This window comes from Ambystoma mexicanum, chromosome 6p (assembly GCF_040938575.1).
Source record: "Ambystoma mexicanum isolate Mex_15411 chromosome 6p, UKY_AmexF1_1, whole genome shotgun sequence".
In the NCBI taxonomy this organism is placed as follows: domain Eukaryota; kingdom Metazoa; phylum Chordata; class Amphibia; order Caudata; family Ambystomatidae; genus Ambystoma; species Ambystoma mexicanum.
In genome coordinates, this window is record NC_090935.1 from 1,544,855,906 (window position 1) to 1,544,872,857 (window position 16,952).

The 16,952-nt window shown below is 45.8% G+C and overlaps 1 protein-coding gene across 1 annotated transcript in view; it reads right to left on the reverse strand.

Annotated features, from left to right (window-relative positions):
• Window positions 1–16,952, reverse strand: part of DNAH6 (dynein axonemal heavy chain 6) — a 3,423,448-nt gene that overhangs the window by 1,868,277 nt on the left and 1,538,219 nt on the right. The window contains exon 19 of the mRNA XM_069626424.1: window positions 6,399–6,611. Coding sequence (XP_069482525.1) covers window positions 6,399–6,611 — 213 coding nt within the window. The remainder of the gene's footprint in view (window positions 1–6,398; window positions 6,612–16,952) is intronic.

The following is a 16,952-nucleotide window of genomic DNA, read 5'->3' on the forward strand; positions in this document are numbered from 1 at the left end:
CGGGTCCACTCTTGCCAATCTTTTCTCTCACCATGCAGGATTAGTTTCCCTTAGCTTTCAATTACTTGCTGGTCAAAGACTTTCGACTGTACAGAGGATTTTGCTAGACCTCTGTATGACCACTTTGACACTCTTCTCAAGGCCCTTACACAGCCTTCCAGTATCGGTAGTTTCAACAAAAATAGAAAACCAACTAGAGTATCTCGCCATACACCCACATGGTGTGGGACCTTTTCAGCTGGCTTTCCCCTATGACCTTCACAGTTCTTTGAACTTTCCTTAACTTGACATTTTCATTCAACATAGTTCGGTTTCTTATTGGTTCTCCGCTCACCTCACCGGCTATGATGAACTGCTTGGCTTTCCTGCTTGGCGCGCTCCATGTACTATTGACATCTGCAGCAGAAAACATTAGCTTTTGTACGCGGTCTTAAGAATTCTTCCAGAGAGGAATCGCGGGTCTGGGTCGGAAAGGGCAAGGTCGCGTCTCTCCTTGACAAGCCCTTTGGTTCTCGACACTTTTCTCCTCCTCTTGAACTGCCGCCCTTTTATAGCTGTCTCGTTATGATGTCTGCTTTGCTCCTTGTGTGCTCTTGTGCTCCACCTTTCATCCCTGTGTGGAAGGGAAAGGGCCCTCTGCTGCGAGTGATTCTGGTCAATAGCCTGACTTTGCATGACCCTTATGTTGGCATATGTCAGGTAATGGGCCCTAATGTTAGTATGTTGTCTCTTGTGGTGTGCAAAAGGGTTTGTGTTGGAAATGGGGGGGGTAGAGAGGTTGAGTATCCTATGTAGTAGGATAGGGAAGAAGGGTTGTGATAAGGGGCATACCACGTCTCACCATTTGGTGTTCCCGCTCCAGTCCCTGAGTAACCCCCATCCACGTGATCCTCCCACACTGGTCCACCCCCAGGAACTGGATCCAATAGCGATGGCCGTGTCCTGGCCACCTGGATGACAGATCCCCAGAGACTAGATGGGGAGACACCTTCAGATTTTTCACATACACTTCCTCCATGCCATGTAGCCATGTTTGTTTCACTGGGGAAATAAAATCCACGTTTCCCTGATCCTTTTCGGTTTTCCACAGTGAAATAATAGGGTTGTAGGTCTAGAAACCATCGCATGACCCAAGGACTGGAGTCTTTGTGTTGGCTAATCCAAACTAGGCGTGAATGATCTGTAACAAGTGTGAACTTTCATCCCAATAGGTAGTATCTAAGATGAATGATGGCCCACTTGATGGCCAGGGCCTCTAATTCTAACACAGAGTAATTATTTTCACATGGGAACAGCTTGCGACTTGTGAATAATATGGGATGTTCTAATCCATCACAACCCTGAGACAGGACGGCTTCAAACTCTGTAAGGGAGGTATCTCTCTGTAAGACAAACTCTTTAGAGAAGTCAACTACCTTCAGGATTGGGTTCTGGCACACAGTCTGTTTCAAGGTGTTATAATATATCTCTTCATAGTCATTCCAATGAAGTTTCTGGGGTTCAGCATTCTTAAGTTTATCTGTCAGATGGGCTGTTTTGTCTGAAAAGTTGTGGATAAACCTACGATAATACCCTATTAACCTGAGAAAAGCTCTAAGAACTCCATTGGTTTTGGGGGTTGGTGTGTCTAAGACGGCTTTTACCTTCTCATGTTGGGGCTGTACATTCCCATTCCCTACAAAGAAGCCAAGGTATTTACGGCTGACTTGGCCAATCTACACTTAGCTGGATTAGCAGTTACACCAGTTTTTCTGTGGACTTTCATGATGGAAGAGATGGTCCTTCCACGTCTTACTATAAATGATGATATTGTCAATATAAGCTCCACCGAAATCGGAATAGGGTTGTAGGATTTGATCCATGAGGTGTTGGAAAGTGGCTGGATCACTGTGTAAGCCAAAAGGAAGGACTTTGAATTGAAACAGTCCCAACGGCCTTGGGAACACAGTCTTTTTCTAATCTAGCCCATGTACACTTTGGTTAAATCTAGGGTAGATAGAAAGGTGGCTGATCTGAGTTTATCAATTAGGTTATCGATGCGTGGCATGGGATAGGCATCAAAGTCCGAAATGGCATTGACTTAATGGAAATCAATGCAGAATCTCCAGGAACGGTCAGGTTTAGTAACCAACGCGATAGGAGAGGACCATGGACTTGAAGAGGGCTCAGTGATATTGGCTTTCAACATTTTGTTGACTTCCTCAATCACTATCTGTTTGCGGGCTTCTGGGAGTCTGCACAGCTTTAAATTAACAACTTTACCTTTAGGTGTTCTAATGTAGTGGTATGTGCCTTTTACTCTTCCTAGTTCTTCTGAGAATACATTGGGAAATGAGACAACGTCTTTTAGGTCTTCTTGGTGTTGGATAGATAGCTCGGGAGGAATTAAGTCAAAGTTATCTATTTCTTTGGGAACCAGACAGGCTAGTATGTTGGCCTGGGTAGCTGACAGGTTCCCTTTCCATTCTTTCAAGAGGTTTATATAATACAAATGGACTTTGTTTTCTGTCTGGTTGGGCTACTTTATAAGTACAGGTTCCCGTTTCATTATCTCATAAGGTCTGTGCCACTTGGAGATAAGTTTGTTCTCTGAGGCTGGTAAGAGGACTAGCACTTTGTGTCCTTTCGGAAATGATCTTAGATTCACTTTTTTGTCATAAGCAGATTTTTGTTGGCTCTGGGCTTTTTCCATATGAGTACAAACTAAGTCTCAAACTAATTTCATATGCTCACGCATTCTGGTGGCGGTGTGCGAGATGGGAATGGGGGCCTCTTCTCGTTTTTCCCAGGTTTCCCTGAGCATGTCCAGGACATCTCGGGGCTCTCTACCATAGAGTAGTTGAAAAGGAGAGGAGCCTGTGGATGCCTGAGGGGTTTTCCTTACTGCAAATAATGCCGACTGGATCATTCGTTCCCAATCTTTCCCGTCCTCATCTAACAATTTTCTTAAAATTATCTTCAGGATTTTGTTGAATCTTTCTACCAGACCATCGGTTTGGGGATGGCACACCGAAGTTCGCAAGGCAGTAATGTGTAGTAGCTCTTTGACCTCGGCCATAAGTTTACTCATAAAATACTAACACTGGTCTGTTAGTATTTCCTTGGGAAAGCCTACCCTGGAGAAATACGATACAGTGTTTGAGGATCTGCTGGGTGGTATTATTCTGCATTGGGAAAGCCTCTAAATAACGGGTCGCATAATCTACAATCCGAAGGACATATTTATTACCTAGTCTAGATGTCTCTAGGGGTCCAATTATGTCCATACCAATTCTTGAAAAGGGGATTTCTATGATCGGCAACAGATTCAGAGGGGCAGGTAATGGCATGTGGGCGCTGGTCTTTTGGCAGATCTCGCATGTCTGGATGAAGGTTTTTATATCAGAGTGAATACCTGGCCAGTAAAAGTTCCCACTTATATGTGCCTGTGTTTTACATTGTCCTAAATGACCTGCGGTAAGATGGGAATGCGCAATCTCTAGTACGACCTTCCGGTGGCTCTTGGGTATTACCAGCTGTGTTTTTACTAGAACTTCCATAGATGTCTCTAGTCTATAAAGCAATGCTTGTTTTAAGAAAAAAAAGGACTTCACTTATCTAAGCCTTCTCTATCCGGAATTGCTTGTAAAAAAGCTTCAGCGAGAGCTGGTTCATTTTGTTGGGCGAAGGCTAGGTCGAGATAGATGGTAGGTTCTTCTCCCTTCCTTTCTTCAATGTTATGGGATTTATCAGCTTCCCCAAAACCTAAGTTTCCTCTGCCTGTTTTATCTGGCTCAGTTTCTTTACACAGGGGAAATCAAGCACTTTCCAAAATTCCCTGGGCAATTTGATATCCACAACGTACCTCAAAGGGAATCTCACCATGATTCTGTAGGAGAACCTTCACATCTCCCCGGAAGTCTGGGTCAATAACAATTACTAAGACATCTATCCCAAGCATCCATGTAAGCCAGATTTTGGGGCCAATCTTATGTAACACCCCAAAGGGGGTATTAAAACCAAGTCGGTAGGAATCATTCCTCTTTTCCCAGGGGGGATAATAGCTTCCATTCTGCTACAGATATCAAACCCTATTGATTCCTTGGTGGCGATGGAAGGGTTAGAGGCACTCTACGTTTTTTAAATTGTAGGGTTCCCCAATTAGTTAGAATTGAGTCACATCCCACTCCTAATACCATATGTAAGGAACTATGGTGGTGGCCACAGTAAAGACAGACACAAGTGATCACAGTTCAAGGGTGTTTATTAAACTGTATAAATAGGTTAGAAAAACGCCTAATCTAAACCTAAATCTAAGATGGGAGCAAGATACAACCATGAAATAATAATAAGGCAGTCCTAGTGGAGTCTTGTCAAAATAAAAAGGGCCTATACTAAAAAAAAACTGATTTCCAATCCTTTCAGCTAAATACAGAAAAGTGTGGGACAAGGTTCTTGAGAAAGAAAGAAGTGTTCACAAATGAAAAGTCAGGATGTAGTAACCAGTGGTCTCCCTTCGCCATGTTTTTAGCACGAGATAAGGTGGGACTCCGGAACACAGCACACACTCTAGCTTTTCACAGCACAAGCCTACAGTTCTGTTCTCAGTTACCAGGACCCTGGAGGTTATGACGCTTTTCTACAAAATGTCTCTTGCCTCCGAGGACCTGCTGCATGCAAAATAACAAACAAAAGAGATCCTTTTCATCTATACGTTAGGTGATGCCGCTTCACCCCTGTTTCCGCCTCTTCTGGGCTCAGACCCCTTTTGAACGTTAGCCTCCCTCTGCCGGGTTCACTATGGCTTGTATTCCAAGAGATTTTAAAATAATCTTCCCTGTTAAAGTCACAATTTGTAATGTATTTTTAAACAGCTCACGGTGCACCTCCCTTTGTCGGGTTCACTCTTGTCAACAAAAATGTTCATTGTGGCATCAGTCTCCTCCCCTTTTTATCAGCATCCCTCCGTCGAGTTCACTCTTGCCAATCATTTCTCTCACCATGCGGGATTCGTTTCCCTTAGCTTTCCATTACTTGCTACTCAGACTTTCGACTGTACAGCGGATTTTGCTAGACCTCTGTATGACCACTTTGATGCTCTTCTCATGGCCTTCTGGTATCAGTAGTTTCAACAAAAATGGGGCACCAACTAGAGTCTCTCGCCATACATGCACGTGGTGTCGGACCATTTCAGCTTGCTTTCCCCCACGACCTTCATAGTTCTTTGAACTTTCTTTAACTTGATATTTTCATTCAACACAGTTTGGTGTCTTATCGGTTCTCCCCTCAACTCAGCGGCTTTGATGAACTGCTTGGCTTTCCTTGTATCTAGAGTCAAGGACGGTACCACGGTAGCAAGCGCCTTCTGTTCTCCTGCTTATCAGTGTAGGCACGCTCCGTGTACCGTTGACATCTGCTGCTACACACGTTAGCTTTTGTTTGCGGTCTTACAATTTCTTCCACAGGGGAATCGCGTGTCTGGGTCAGAAAGGGCAAGGTCACTTCCCTCCCCATCACCCCATTTTCTCCTCTTGTCGAACTGCCACCCTGGGATTGCTGTCTCGTCGTGCTGCCTGTCTTGCTCGTAGTGTGCTCTCATGCTCTACCTTTTAATCCTGTGGGGAAGGGAAAGGGCCGTCAGGTGTGAGTGATTCTGGTCAATTGCCTGACCCTTGTGTTGGGACATGTCAAGTAAAGGGCCCTAATGTTAGTCTGTTGTCTCTCGTGGTGTGTGAAAGTGTTTGTGTTGGAAAAGGGGGGTAGAGGGATATAGAGGTTGAGTATCCTATGTAGTAGGATAGGGAAGAGGGGTTATGAGAAGGGGAATACCGCATCTCACCCATCGGTGTTCACGCTCCACTCCCCGAGGACCCCCATCCAGGTGATCCTCCTGCACTGGTCCACCCCCAGGAACTGGATCCAATAGCAATGGCTGTGTCCTGGCCACCTGGATAACAGATCCCCGGGGACTACTTTGGGAGACACCTTAAGGTTTCTCACACATCCCTCACACTAAAAATCCATGTCAGGATATGGGGCATGGTTAGTATCACACACACATCTTCATGGCATATGTTTTATCTGAGCGATCAACAAGCTTCAGCAATTGTGGATTGGCTTTATTATTTCTTCAATGTCATTGTCAGTCCACCCCTAGCTAAGAAGTGCAAGGAAGGGAAAAATATGGGATTGGCGGAACAGCAGTTGTGTAAGCATGCCAGCACTAATTTACCACTCTTCTACACTTCCAGCTGCAGTGTTGGTGATACAGCTTTACAAATGAAAGTATTGAATGTTTGATTGATTCCTATTCTATTATTTCCTCCCTGGGCCAAAGTGTCCTGTTTATGCTTTCCAACATAACATGTGAGCCTCCTTTGCAATTTATATTTATGCTCATGTCTACATCACAGACATACCTTTTTCAGAATTGTCTCTAGGGATGCTTCCCCAGAAGCCTGACCAGAAACATCCTGGATCTGAGCACCAAACTCAAAAGCTCTCAGTTCGATCAGTCTGGCCAATGATAATGGATTTTCAATATCCAGCAAGGTAGCATTAATTGTACTTTCAATCATTGCCCAATGCCTTGGTTTTAGGAAAGGGTTTCTTAAGTCTGTAATGACACCAATCTGAAAAAGAATAAAGTACAAAATGATCAGAACATTTCCATAGTCAATAATGTAAGTAAATATCTCTTTTGAGACAGGACATTTTTTTCCATTTGAAAAGTAGGTTGATTAGTCCTAAGAAGTGACCTGTAAGGCTAACATCTTTGGTTTGTTCTTGATCTAGGATACTTCTTTTGTCGATCATTTCACAATGTCAGGTGGGTAAACAGACTGGATTTAACAGAAGTGGTGCTACTAATTGAAGTGATACATTTCTCATAATGACACAGATTGGATCCTAATGGTGAAAGATACACAGACAACAAGCGCCGTACTAAAATAAACATGTAATAAAATTAAGACAAGATGCATTTTTTTAAACATCTCTATCAATTTTTTTAATTCGCACATGTAACCAAGGCTCTTTAAGATCATTAATATAATATAACAAAACAAAGAAGATCCAAAGTCTGGAAATAAAAGACAGACTAAATACAGTTTAAGGAGCCAGGAATGAGATTCGGAAACACAGGAATCATGATTTTGGTCAAAGACTTTTATTAAATAAAAAAGGGGATGGGGGAAATGCCTCTCTGTCCCTGCTCCAAGAGATGTTTTTCTACCTAAAACCAGAACTAAGGGCCTGTTATTGTCAGAATGCCCAAAGCAAAACAGTCCTGTGTCCAAAGTACTATTCTGATCCTCAAATTCTGACAAAATTAACTCTAATGTGAAAAGGGTAATGTCTTTTGGCCTTGAATGGTGTAAGAATGTACAAAAAGGAAATGTGTAACTCCAACACAAATGTTCCAGAAGGATATAGTTCCTTGTTCCAGAGGGTGGTTCCCTTCCCCTGGATTTATTTTCACTCTGCTTTATATTCAAGAATATCGGTCCCTTAAGTTTCTCTTGATCCACAACACAATTGGTAATCAGAACAACTTAGTCTGTATTTTGTTAGGATATCTGGGGTACTCTACTGCCAAGTGCTCTCTCTCCTTTAATATGTTTCCACACTCTTTTTGCTAATCCTGATGTATCCTTATTAGGACTTCCTTGAATATGTGCAATACTCACTGTTGAACTCGATGATGCCTGGTGTGCTTTCCTGCCGGTGCTTTTCTTATATCAACAGGCTTTCAACTTGCATCAGCCTTGTATACTCTCCTGCCAGGGCTTTTATCATGTGGGCTCTGCACACGCTTACAGTCTTCTCATATGTGTTCTTGCACTTTTAATCTGCCTGGTATACTCTCCTGCCAGCACTTCTCTCATAAGAGTACTGCATAAACTCACAAACTTCACTGTCTCTTATTCTTTTTCTGCTTAGCACCTTTAAAGTATATTAATTTGTTTGATCTCTTTCTCATATATTCCATTTACATGTCTTAGGTTTGGGCAGGGCTGCCAATATGCCTCGGCGTCCCCTCTTCCCTTGGGCGGACTCACCGGAACATGCTGGCATATGTGATTTCTCTCATAGCAAGCTTGCAGCAATCTATCAGGGTTTTTGTTCCCTCTCGCCTCCTCTGCTTCTCTGTCTCTCGCGGCTTCCACATACTTGTTTTGTGTTCCTTTGGGCTTTCATGGCATGGAGGCCGCCTTCGAGTACCTGCGAACACCCAGAAGCCTTCCGCTTGCTTCTGGCATTCTCGCAGCATACTCCTTCTTGCAAACCGCTCCCTTCTTTATTGTCTGCGAGCCGGTTGGCTCCATGGACACCAGCCCAGCCCCATGGTTCCTCAGTCAGCACGGAGACAAGCAGCGTTCTCCAGCCAGCGTCTTCGAGCCCCTGTCAGCTGGTCTGCTGGTTTAAATCTCCGAGCATCAGATTTGCTCCTGTAGCAACTAGAGTGCGGCGTGTGCTCCTGGCTCCCAGTTATCTTCATTACCCCGCTCATCTTTTTAGTCACAGTACTTTCATTTTTAGCACAATGGTAGTTGGTTTCTGATGTCTTGTTTGCAAGGTCTGAAAATATGTTTTCAGTGATCTTAAAAGGCAAGTCAGTTCTTCAGGACTTGTATGCAGAGTTTGAAAAGATGTTTTCCGGAATCTTGAAAGCCAAGTCAAATTTGAAAGACTTGTATCCAGAGTCTGAAAAAGTGTTTCAAGGAGTCTTGATAGGCAAGTCAGATTTTAAGGACTGATATACAGATCCTGTGAAAGTGTTTCCAGTACCTTTCCTAGGTGGGTGAGGGGAATTATGACAATATCCCATTAATGCATGGGAATGGTAGGGGTATCATCAAATGAAAAAGGGGGTTACCATGTCTTGTCCGATGATATCATGACACCCTCCCACCGGCTGCCTCCCCCCCATGTGATCCTCCCTCAGATAGGCACCGCCAGGGTCAGGAGCAGGTAGCCGCTGCCATTCCCTGGCTACATGGGGAGAGGCCACCACTGGGAAAGGAGCGATGACACCAACAGTTTCTTCACATACCCTTCCCCTAATGTTGCTGGCACTCTCAGCACCTATTGGGAAACGGGAAAGGAAGTCTACATTTCCCTGTTCTCTTTGTTTTCGGTGTTCTACCGTGAAACAATAGGGCTGCATGTCTAAGAACCTTCGCATGACCCATGCATTGGTGTCTTTGCAGAGGCTCATCCATGTTAACAGAGAGTGATCTGTGACCAATCTAAATATCCTGCCGGTGAGGTGGTATTTAAAAGATGTACCTGTACACTTTATAGCTATGGCCTCCAACTCAATGGTTACATAAAGGGGTATAGTTTCCTAATGATATAAAGAATTGGGTGTTCAATGCCATTGTGATCTTGTGAAAGGACAGCCCCCAATCCGACATGTGAAGTATATGTCCGTAAAATGAACTCTTCAACACTGGTTAATTGAACAGAATATTCTTAAATTTACCAAAACATAGCTGGTCTTCATCTCTCCACTTGATCTTTTGGGGTTCTACCATTCTTAAGTTTATTAGTTAGGCAAGACGTGATGGGAGAATAACTGAGGATGAATCATCTAGAATACCCCACCAAACCCAAAAAAAGCTCCTAGATCTTTCTTGGTTTTGGGCACTGGAGGTTCCTGAACAGTTTTTCATCTTCTCACTTTGGGGTTGTACTTGCCCATTACTGTCAGGGTTCCATTGAATGCCTCTTTGGATCATCATAGATTGAGCTTGCACAAGAACAAACTATCTAAAAGCCCCAGGGGAGCAAACAGTCTTCGTTCCAAATCGATGATGTCTGTAAAGCCTCGAAGCCGTGGTGTATTGTTTCTTGCGCGTCCTTTCACAGAACGCTATGGGTTGCCATGGAAACGCTGGCAGCTGTTGTATTCACTTAGGTATTCAGGCCTACAGCGCCGTCTTGTGCGTGTGGTCAGCTGACCTGTATTAAAGTCTCGCCCCCGCACACGGCGGTGCTTCTGAATTTGTCATTTTTCAAAGCTACGAACTTTGTACCTTGTCTTCTTGGCTCCTTGAACCCCCGGCCTGCCTTGTGACTTTCCTTGCTTCCTTCTTGTCATTACCTTCGATCTTCTTACATTACCTGACCCAGAACGTCCACGGCCCGCATTCGTCTAATCCCTCAAGTCTTACCTGCTCATACCAGACCTGGAACGTCCACGGACTGCATTTGTCTAATCCATCAAGTCTTACCTGCTCATTCCTGACCCGGAACGCCCACGGACTGCATTCGTCTAATCCCTCAAGTCTTACCTGCTCATACCAGACCCGGAACGTCCACAGACTGCATTCGTCTAATCCCTCAAGTCTTACCTGCTCATACCAGACCCAGAACGTCCACGGACTGCATTTGTCTAATCCCTTAACTCTTACCTGCTCAACGCCGAACTCGGAACATCCACGGACTGCATACACCTAATTCCTCAAGTCTTACCTGTATCATATCTTCATTCTGGAACTTCAAAGACACTACTCAACATCGGACGCTCGCGCATCGACACAAGGATCAAAGGACATTGGCGCATCAGCGCAAGGATCAAAGGATACCAGCGCAACAGCGCCTGGATCAATTAACTCCTTAGGCGTCCTCGTGCCGGCGCGTATAGGAAAACAAGACATTGTGTTTCCAGGACTGCCACTCCATTCCCAGCTCTTCTGCAGCATCCACCCAGGACACTCATTTGGAAGCACAAAACCATTTGGCTCTTACCTTCTTTTTGCTATCCTGTACTTCTGGTAATAGTTACTTTTCTTGTTTTCAGGGTACTCACCAATCTAACTCGGAACTATTCAGTCCCAGTCTGATTTTCTTGCTTGTGAGTATCAGTTCAGCATCTTGCTTTGGAGAATCAATTGCCTTAAACCACATGTTAATATCTGGTTAATTTTTCTTGCAGCCAGCTGTTGGAGTACCAGGGTGTACCATATTTTCGACAGTACTCACCTCAATCTGTCCTTTTGTACTCTTGAGGGGCATATTGTCAGAAAGTCTAAATTGCATCACGACGTGTCAAGCCACCACTACTGTAGTTAGCCCTTGTGTCCTAACACTTACCCACCAAAAATCCAAGATACTTGACTGAAGATTCTTCCAAGTGACATTTGTTTGGGGCTGGCTGTGAGCCCAGCTTTTCATAAGGCTCTTGTAACTAGGTATAGATGATGTAGGTCTTCTTCCCATGTCCTACTATGAATGACTATCTCCCAGCTTAGGCCACATCGTTTCCTACATTAACTGGGGAGGCTAATCCCCCTGAAAAGATGGCCACTGCCATGATATATGATATGATATTTGATAGATTATTTATAATGCGCTTAATACCCAGAAGTTTCTAAGCGTGGACCCGGAGATCGAACCTGTGTCGCTCCGTGTCGTCTTACTTTCAAGACGAGCATGTTGCCACTGAGCTATCCTCCCGGGACAGACCTCTCCAAAAACAACCAAAGACCTCCTGCCTTTGCCACACCTCCCAGCTACCAATGCCCCGATTGGCTCTCATTTCACCTGGAAATGGCCAGCCTTCCTCGAGTGGGGAGGTGAAGCTTGCCCTGCTCCAAGGCCCGGCTATAAGGTCCATGGAGCCTGTCTCTGCCTATCTGAGCCGGTCTGTGTCTGCTGCCATGCCTTTGTCCATTGGACGGAGTCCGCTGTTCCCCCCGCCCCCATCCTGCATGCCTGTAATGCTCACCCAGATCCTGTCATGCCTGGTTCTCCCTCCTTCTGCATTACCCGCAGCCTGCAAAGGTAAGAAGAAGCTAGATTCATCTACTATCTACTTGAGACATGCACTAATGCATCGCCCATCTGTACCCATGTCATCCTCCGCGCCCACTTTAAAGTTTTCCGCTCATGCAAAGCAACTGCTTAGAACCTTCGGTTTGTGTGAATGCCCCTACAAACTCCTCACCAGCGATGACTACCTACCCAGCAATAGCGCTTTGTGCCTCCAAAGCCCCCTTACTATGACATCCAGTCCTCACCCTACCGTGCCTGATGTGACCTCCAATCACGACTGCAACATCCCCATCTTTAACTCTTTGCCCAACACTAAACATGCAGCCTGCACCCTGAAAAATGCAATTTTTTATCTGTTTTCACATCGCCAATCTTGTAAATGCCTATAACGTACCTGATCTTGGCATTATAGCCTATATAACATACCCGACACACGCCGATTTTGATTTTCTGCCTACTGCTATTTCTGTAATATGTCTGCAATACCCCTGATCCTTTGCCTTTGAGCCTAACGCTCTTCCTGATACTTGCCGGTTACAACTGTAAGGAACTTATGGTGGCAACAGTAAAGACAGACACAAGTGATCACAGTTCAAGTTTGTTTTTTTATTATTACATTTTATTGATTTTTACAACAAACCAAACATAACCATCACACCAACATTTCCGGTTACAAGCTTCTTAGCATATATTTGCATATTATTTATTACCGTCTTCCCCCCTCACCCCACCTTAACTCGAGCTTCCACCTCAGTCCTCGGATTTCCTTTCTCTTGGGGTTAATCCCCTTCGCCGTTTTCAGACGTGTCATGTTCACTGGAATTGGCATGCGAGGATCCCGACAATGTGGCTACCATCTGTCTCCATGCTATCAGAGGTCCCACTTCATCATCTTCCCCTCTGCTGGCTACCTCGTACCATGCTACTGTCTCGGCATCTGCCCATTTCAGGAGATTGTTCAACCATAGCTCTAATCTGGGTCTGTGGGCTGCTTTCCAGCCCATGGCTATTCTCATTTTGGCCAGAATGTAGGCCAGGTCCTTGAGTTTGCAAACATGTTTCAGGTTGCACGGTCTGATAAATCCACCCATCATGCATGCCCATACGGATTCCACATCTAGATTAATTACCTTTTCAGATAGTCGTAGCTTGACTTCCACCCAGAATTTTCCCACCTCCAGGCACGCCCAGAACATATGGATCATCCCGGCATCCACCTCGCCGCACTTGGGGCATTTCTGTGCTTCTGTACTCCCAAATCTGGCGATCCTTTGGGGGGTCATGTCGGCCCTATGGGTGACATATAACTGAATCTGCTGCAGCCTCGCATTCCTAGACACCTTTTTATGATATCTCTGGGCTCTTTCCCACTGCCCGTCTTGCATGGGTTCTCCTGCTTCCTCCTCCCAGTCCCGTCTCAGTTGGAGCAACTCCTTACCCCCTCTAGACATCAACAATTCATAGATCCGGGATATTTCGTGCCCTCCCTCCGAGATATCGTACAACATTTCTATGGCGGTGTCAGGTTGTTCTGCTAGTGCTATTTCGGACCACGTTTCCTTCACCCATTTAATAATTCTCGTATATGTGATATATTGCCCCGTATGTACCCCGGTTTCGTCCACTATCATTTGGAAGTCCAATGCCTTTCCCTCTTGCCATATATCTCCCAAGGTCGCTAGGCCTACCGACTCCCAGTGTTTGCGGATCCCTTTCCTTAATTGCTCATCCACCCCGCATAGCGCCACAAGTGGCGCCTGCGGGGAGCATGGGGTTGTGTTACCCACAGCTCGGCACGCTTTGCGCCATGTCTTCCAGCCCAGATCCAGCAATCTCGATCACCCATACAGCTCTGATTTGGGCAGCCATATCAGTTCTTTTAGGAAATAAGGGACGCATTCACCCCTCAGAAATCTAGATTCTGCGGTCTCGTTTTCCGCCAGCCAGCCACCTAGAAAAATATTGTAGCTGCCCTGCCAGGTGGTATATCTCAAAGTTCAGCAGGTTTATGCCCCCTCTGTCATATGTATTCTGTAATTTCCATAGGGATACTCTGTTTCTGGAGTTGTGCCACAGGAAACCTCTACATAAACTCTGGAGTTTAATAAAAAAGCATTTGGGCACCATGTATCGGATATTGGCAAAGAAGTGTAGTAGCCTGGGCAGGACCACCATCTTGAGCAAGGCCACCCTTCCCACCATGGCTAGGGGGAGCTTTGCCCAGAACCCCATGCTGTTCTTAATACCCTCCACTGCCCTCTCCGTGTTATATTTGTGCTCGTCTATGATCGTGTGGAATATCTTAATCCCCAGGTATCTGAATGTCCTGGTCTGCCAGGCTATCTGTAAGAATGATACATTCTCCCGTGGGACCCTCTGTACCTCCCCAGAGGGAACATGCATGATTTTTTGGGGTTCACCGCTATGCCCGAAAGAGTCGCGTAGCGCTCCGTCACCTCCAAGATGTATTGCAAATTTTCCTCTGGGTACCGCAGGTATAGCAGCATATCATCTGCATACAATGCTATCAAGTGCGGTCCCCCCTTAGTGTAGACCCCTATTTCTTTGTACTGCTGTCTCAAACAGATCGCTAATGGTTCTAGTGCAAGGATGTACAGCATCGGGGACCATGGACAGCCCTGTCTCGTGCCCCTGCTGAGATGCCATTTATCTGAAATTATCACTCCCGTTTTGACCCTGGCTGTTGGGGAGCTATACCATTTTCACCCACCGCAGGTACTCTGGTCCCATCCCGTATTCTTTCAAGGCCGCCATCATCCAAGGCCACCTTACAGAATCGAAGGCTTTCACTGCATATAACGAGACTATTGCTATTTCACTTGGGTCACCCTCACCTGTTCTATGATATGGTGGAGCCTCCTGTGGTTATCGGATATGCTTCTACCCGGGATATATCCGGTTTGATCGTTTGTTTATTACCCTCTTCAGTCTGTTCGCCAGCACAGCCCTGAGAATTTTACTGTCCTGGTTTAGCATGGACAGGAGACTGTACGACCCACATTCTGTGCTTGGTTTGTCAGGTTTCAGAAGCGGAATAATTACCGCCTCCCTCAGAGATTCCAGCAGTCTCCCTTTCTCAAAGGTCTCGTTTAACATTGTCAATAGCGGGGAGAGCACGTTTTGTCTGTACGTTTTATAGAATTCACTGGGGAGCCTGTCTGTCCCCGGGGCTTTGCTCGTGGGCAGATGTATTACCACTGTCTCTAGTTCCTCTATTGTGATTGGGACATCCAGGCTCTCCCTGTCTTCCTCATTCAATTTAGGTACGTCTTCATAGAGGTGTTTATAAAATCTAAGGAATCCCTCGTTCACACTCTCTTGGGTGTTCCAGACTTGGCCTGCTTCTCCCCTTATCTCCCTGATTGTTGATCTTGGTGTCTTGTTCTTTTATAGCCATGCAAGCTGCCTCCCCTGTTTGTCCCCCCCCTGCATGTTGCCTTTCGATGTATTTTTTGTCATTCAGATTGCATAGCCTCTCCCAGAGCCCACCACAAGCCTGTTGTAATTGGCTCACCTACTCGGCATCTTCCTGTGAGGTGCCCCTTCTTTTCATAATTACTTCTAGTTTCTTTTCTGTCTCTTGTAACTCTCGCTCTATACCTCCTTGGAGCCCTCAAGATTTAGATATGGCCGCCCCTCTCACTACCACCTTAAAGGCCTCCCATACGGTTCCCTCTGACTCCACGCTTCCTGTGTTATTTTCAAAATACCCAATTATATCCTCCCTTAAGCCCTCTCGGAATGCAGTATCCTTCAATGCCTCAACTCTAAGCCTCCACGTTGGGATCTTGGCTCTGGGGGCCTGATGTCGCCACGCCAGGACCAGAGGGGAGTGGTCCGATAATATTCTCACCTTATATTCTGAACCCGTTCTTTCCCCAAGTTCCGGAGCAGTGAACATATAGTCCAGTCTCGTGTACAGGTTGTGTGGGGCGGCATAGTGTGAGTAGTGCCCATCATTCGGGTGTTGCTGCCTCCATTGTCTTCCAGCCCAAAGTCTCTCAGCAGGGCTTGTAGCGTTTTCGCTGCGGGGGTGGGCTTATCTAATTTTGTATCTGACCTGTCCATTTTGGGATTCAGTGTGCAATTGAAGTCCCCACCCCATATAACCATGCCTCCTATGTGGGGGCTGATTTTACTATACAGTGTCTTAAAATAGGCCACTGTGTCTTGATTAGGGGCATATATGTTTATGATACACAGTTCTCTGCTCTCTAAAAGCCCCCAAATCACTACCATCCTCCCGTCCGGCTCCAGGGTGGCTTGTAGCATCTGGATGGGCACATGTGGCGCCACCCAAATGATCACACCTCTGGCGTAAGCCGAGTACGTTGCTCCTATGGTGGTCCCTCTCCACTTTTTCTTTACCACCTCTTTTTCTCTTTGGTGAGGTGGGTTTCTTGCAATAAGGCTATATCCACTTTTTGCCTTCTCAGGTACGTCATTACCTTATTTCTCTTCAGGTAGCTGTTGAGGCCTCTGACATTCCAGGTTACTATTCTAAGGTCTCCCATTATCATCCATATCTTATCCCTTCTCCCTCCCTCCTTGTCCTTCTCTTCGATTTTGCTTGGCGTGGATGTAAGCTCGTTCCCTGTCCAATTTCAACATAAACCCTCCAGCTGTCCCCCCGCTCCCTAATCTCACTAAGTTCATTGCACGCCTCCCAACTCCCCCCCCCCGCCCTTTCCGTTCCCAACTGTTGCCCAGCTCCATCCCTGGATCTCAGGCTATCCCGCATTTGGTCCTTTCTTGGTGATTCCGATCTTAGGAACCCAGCAGGGAGTTACCGATCCATCAGTAACCTACCTAAACTATCTATAGGGGTGTGAGAACGAATCCATCGAGTCTCCTGCAATTCTGAACTAGTGCGCCATGCCCGGTCACATCTACTTATTCAACCCATCTCATGTCTTTCCCAACTGGCCTCGCCCTATCTTATATTCAAGTCCCAGTGTCTGGTTTTACAGCACCCGAATGCTGCAGTCGCTGTCTTACTTATCTGATCCGTCTTCTTTCTGGTTGTCTGTTTCCGACAGGCAGTTCTGGGCATCCATCCACTCTGTTGCATCTTCGGGGGTGTCAAAGAACAGGGCTCTGTTTTTGTGGTACACCTTCAGTTTCGCCGGGTACATCAGCATATATTTGTTGCCCGCCTCTTGCAGCCTTTT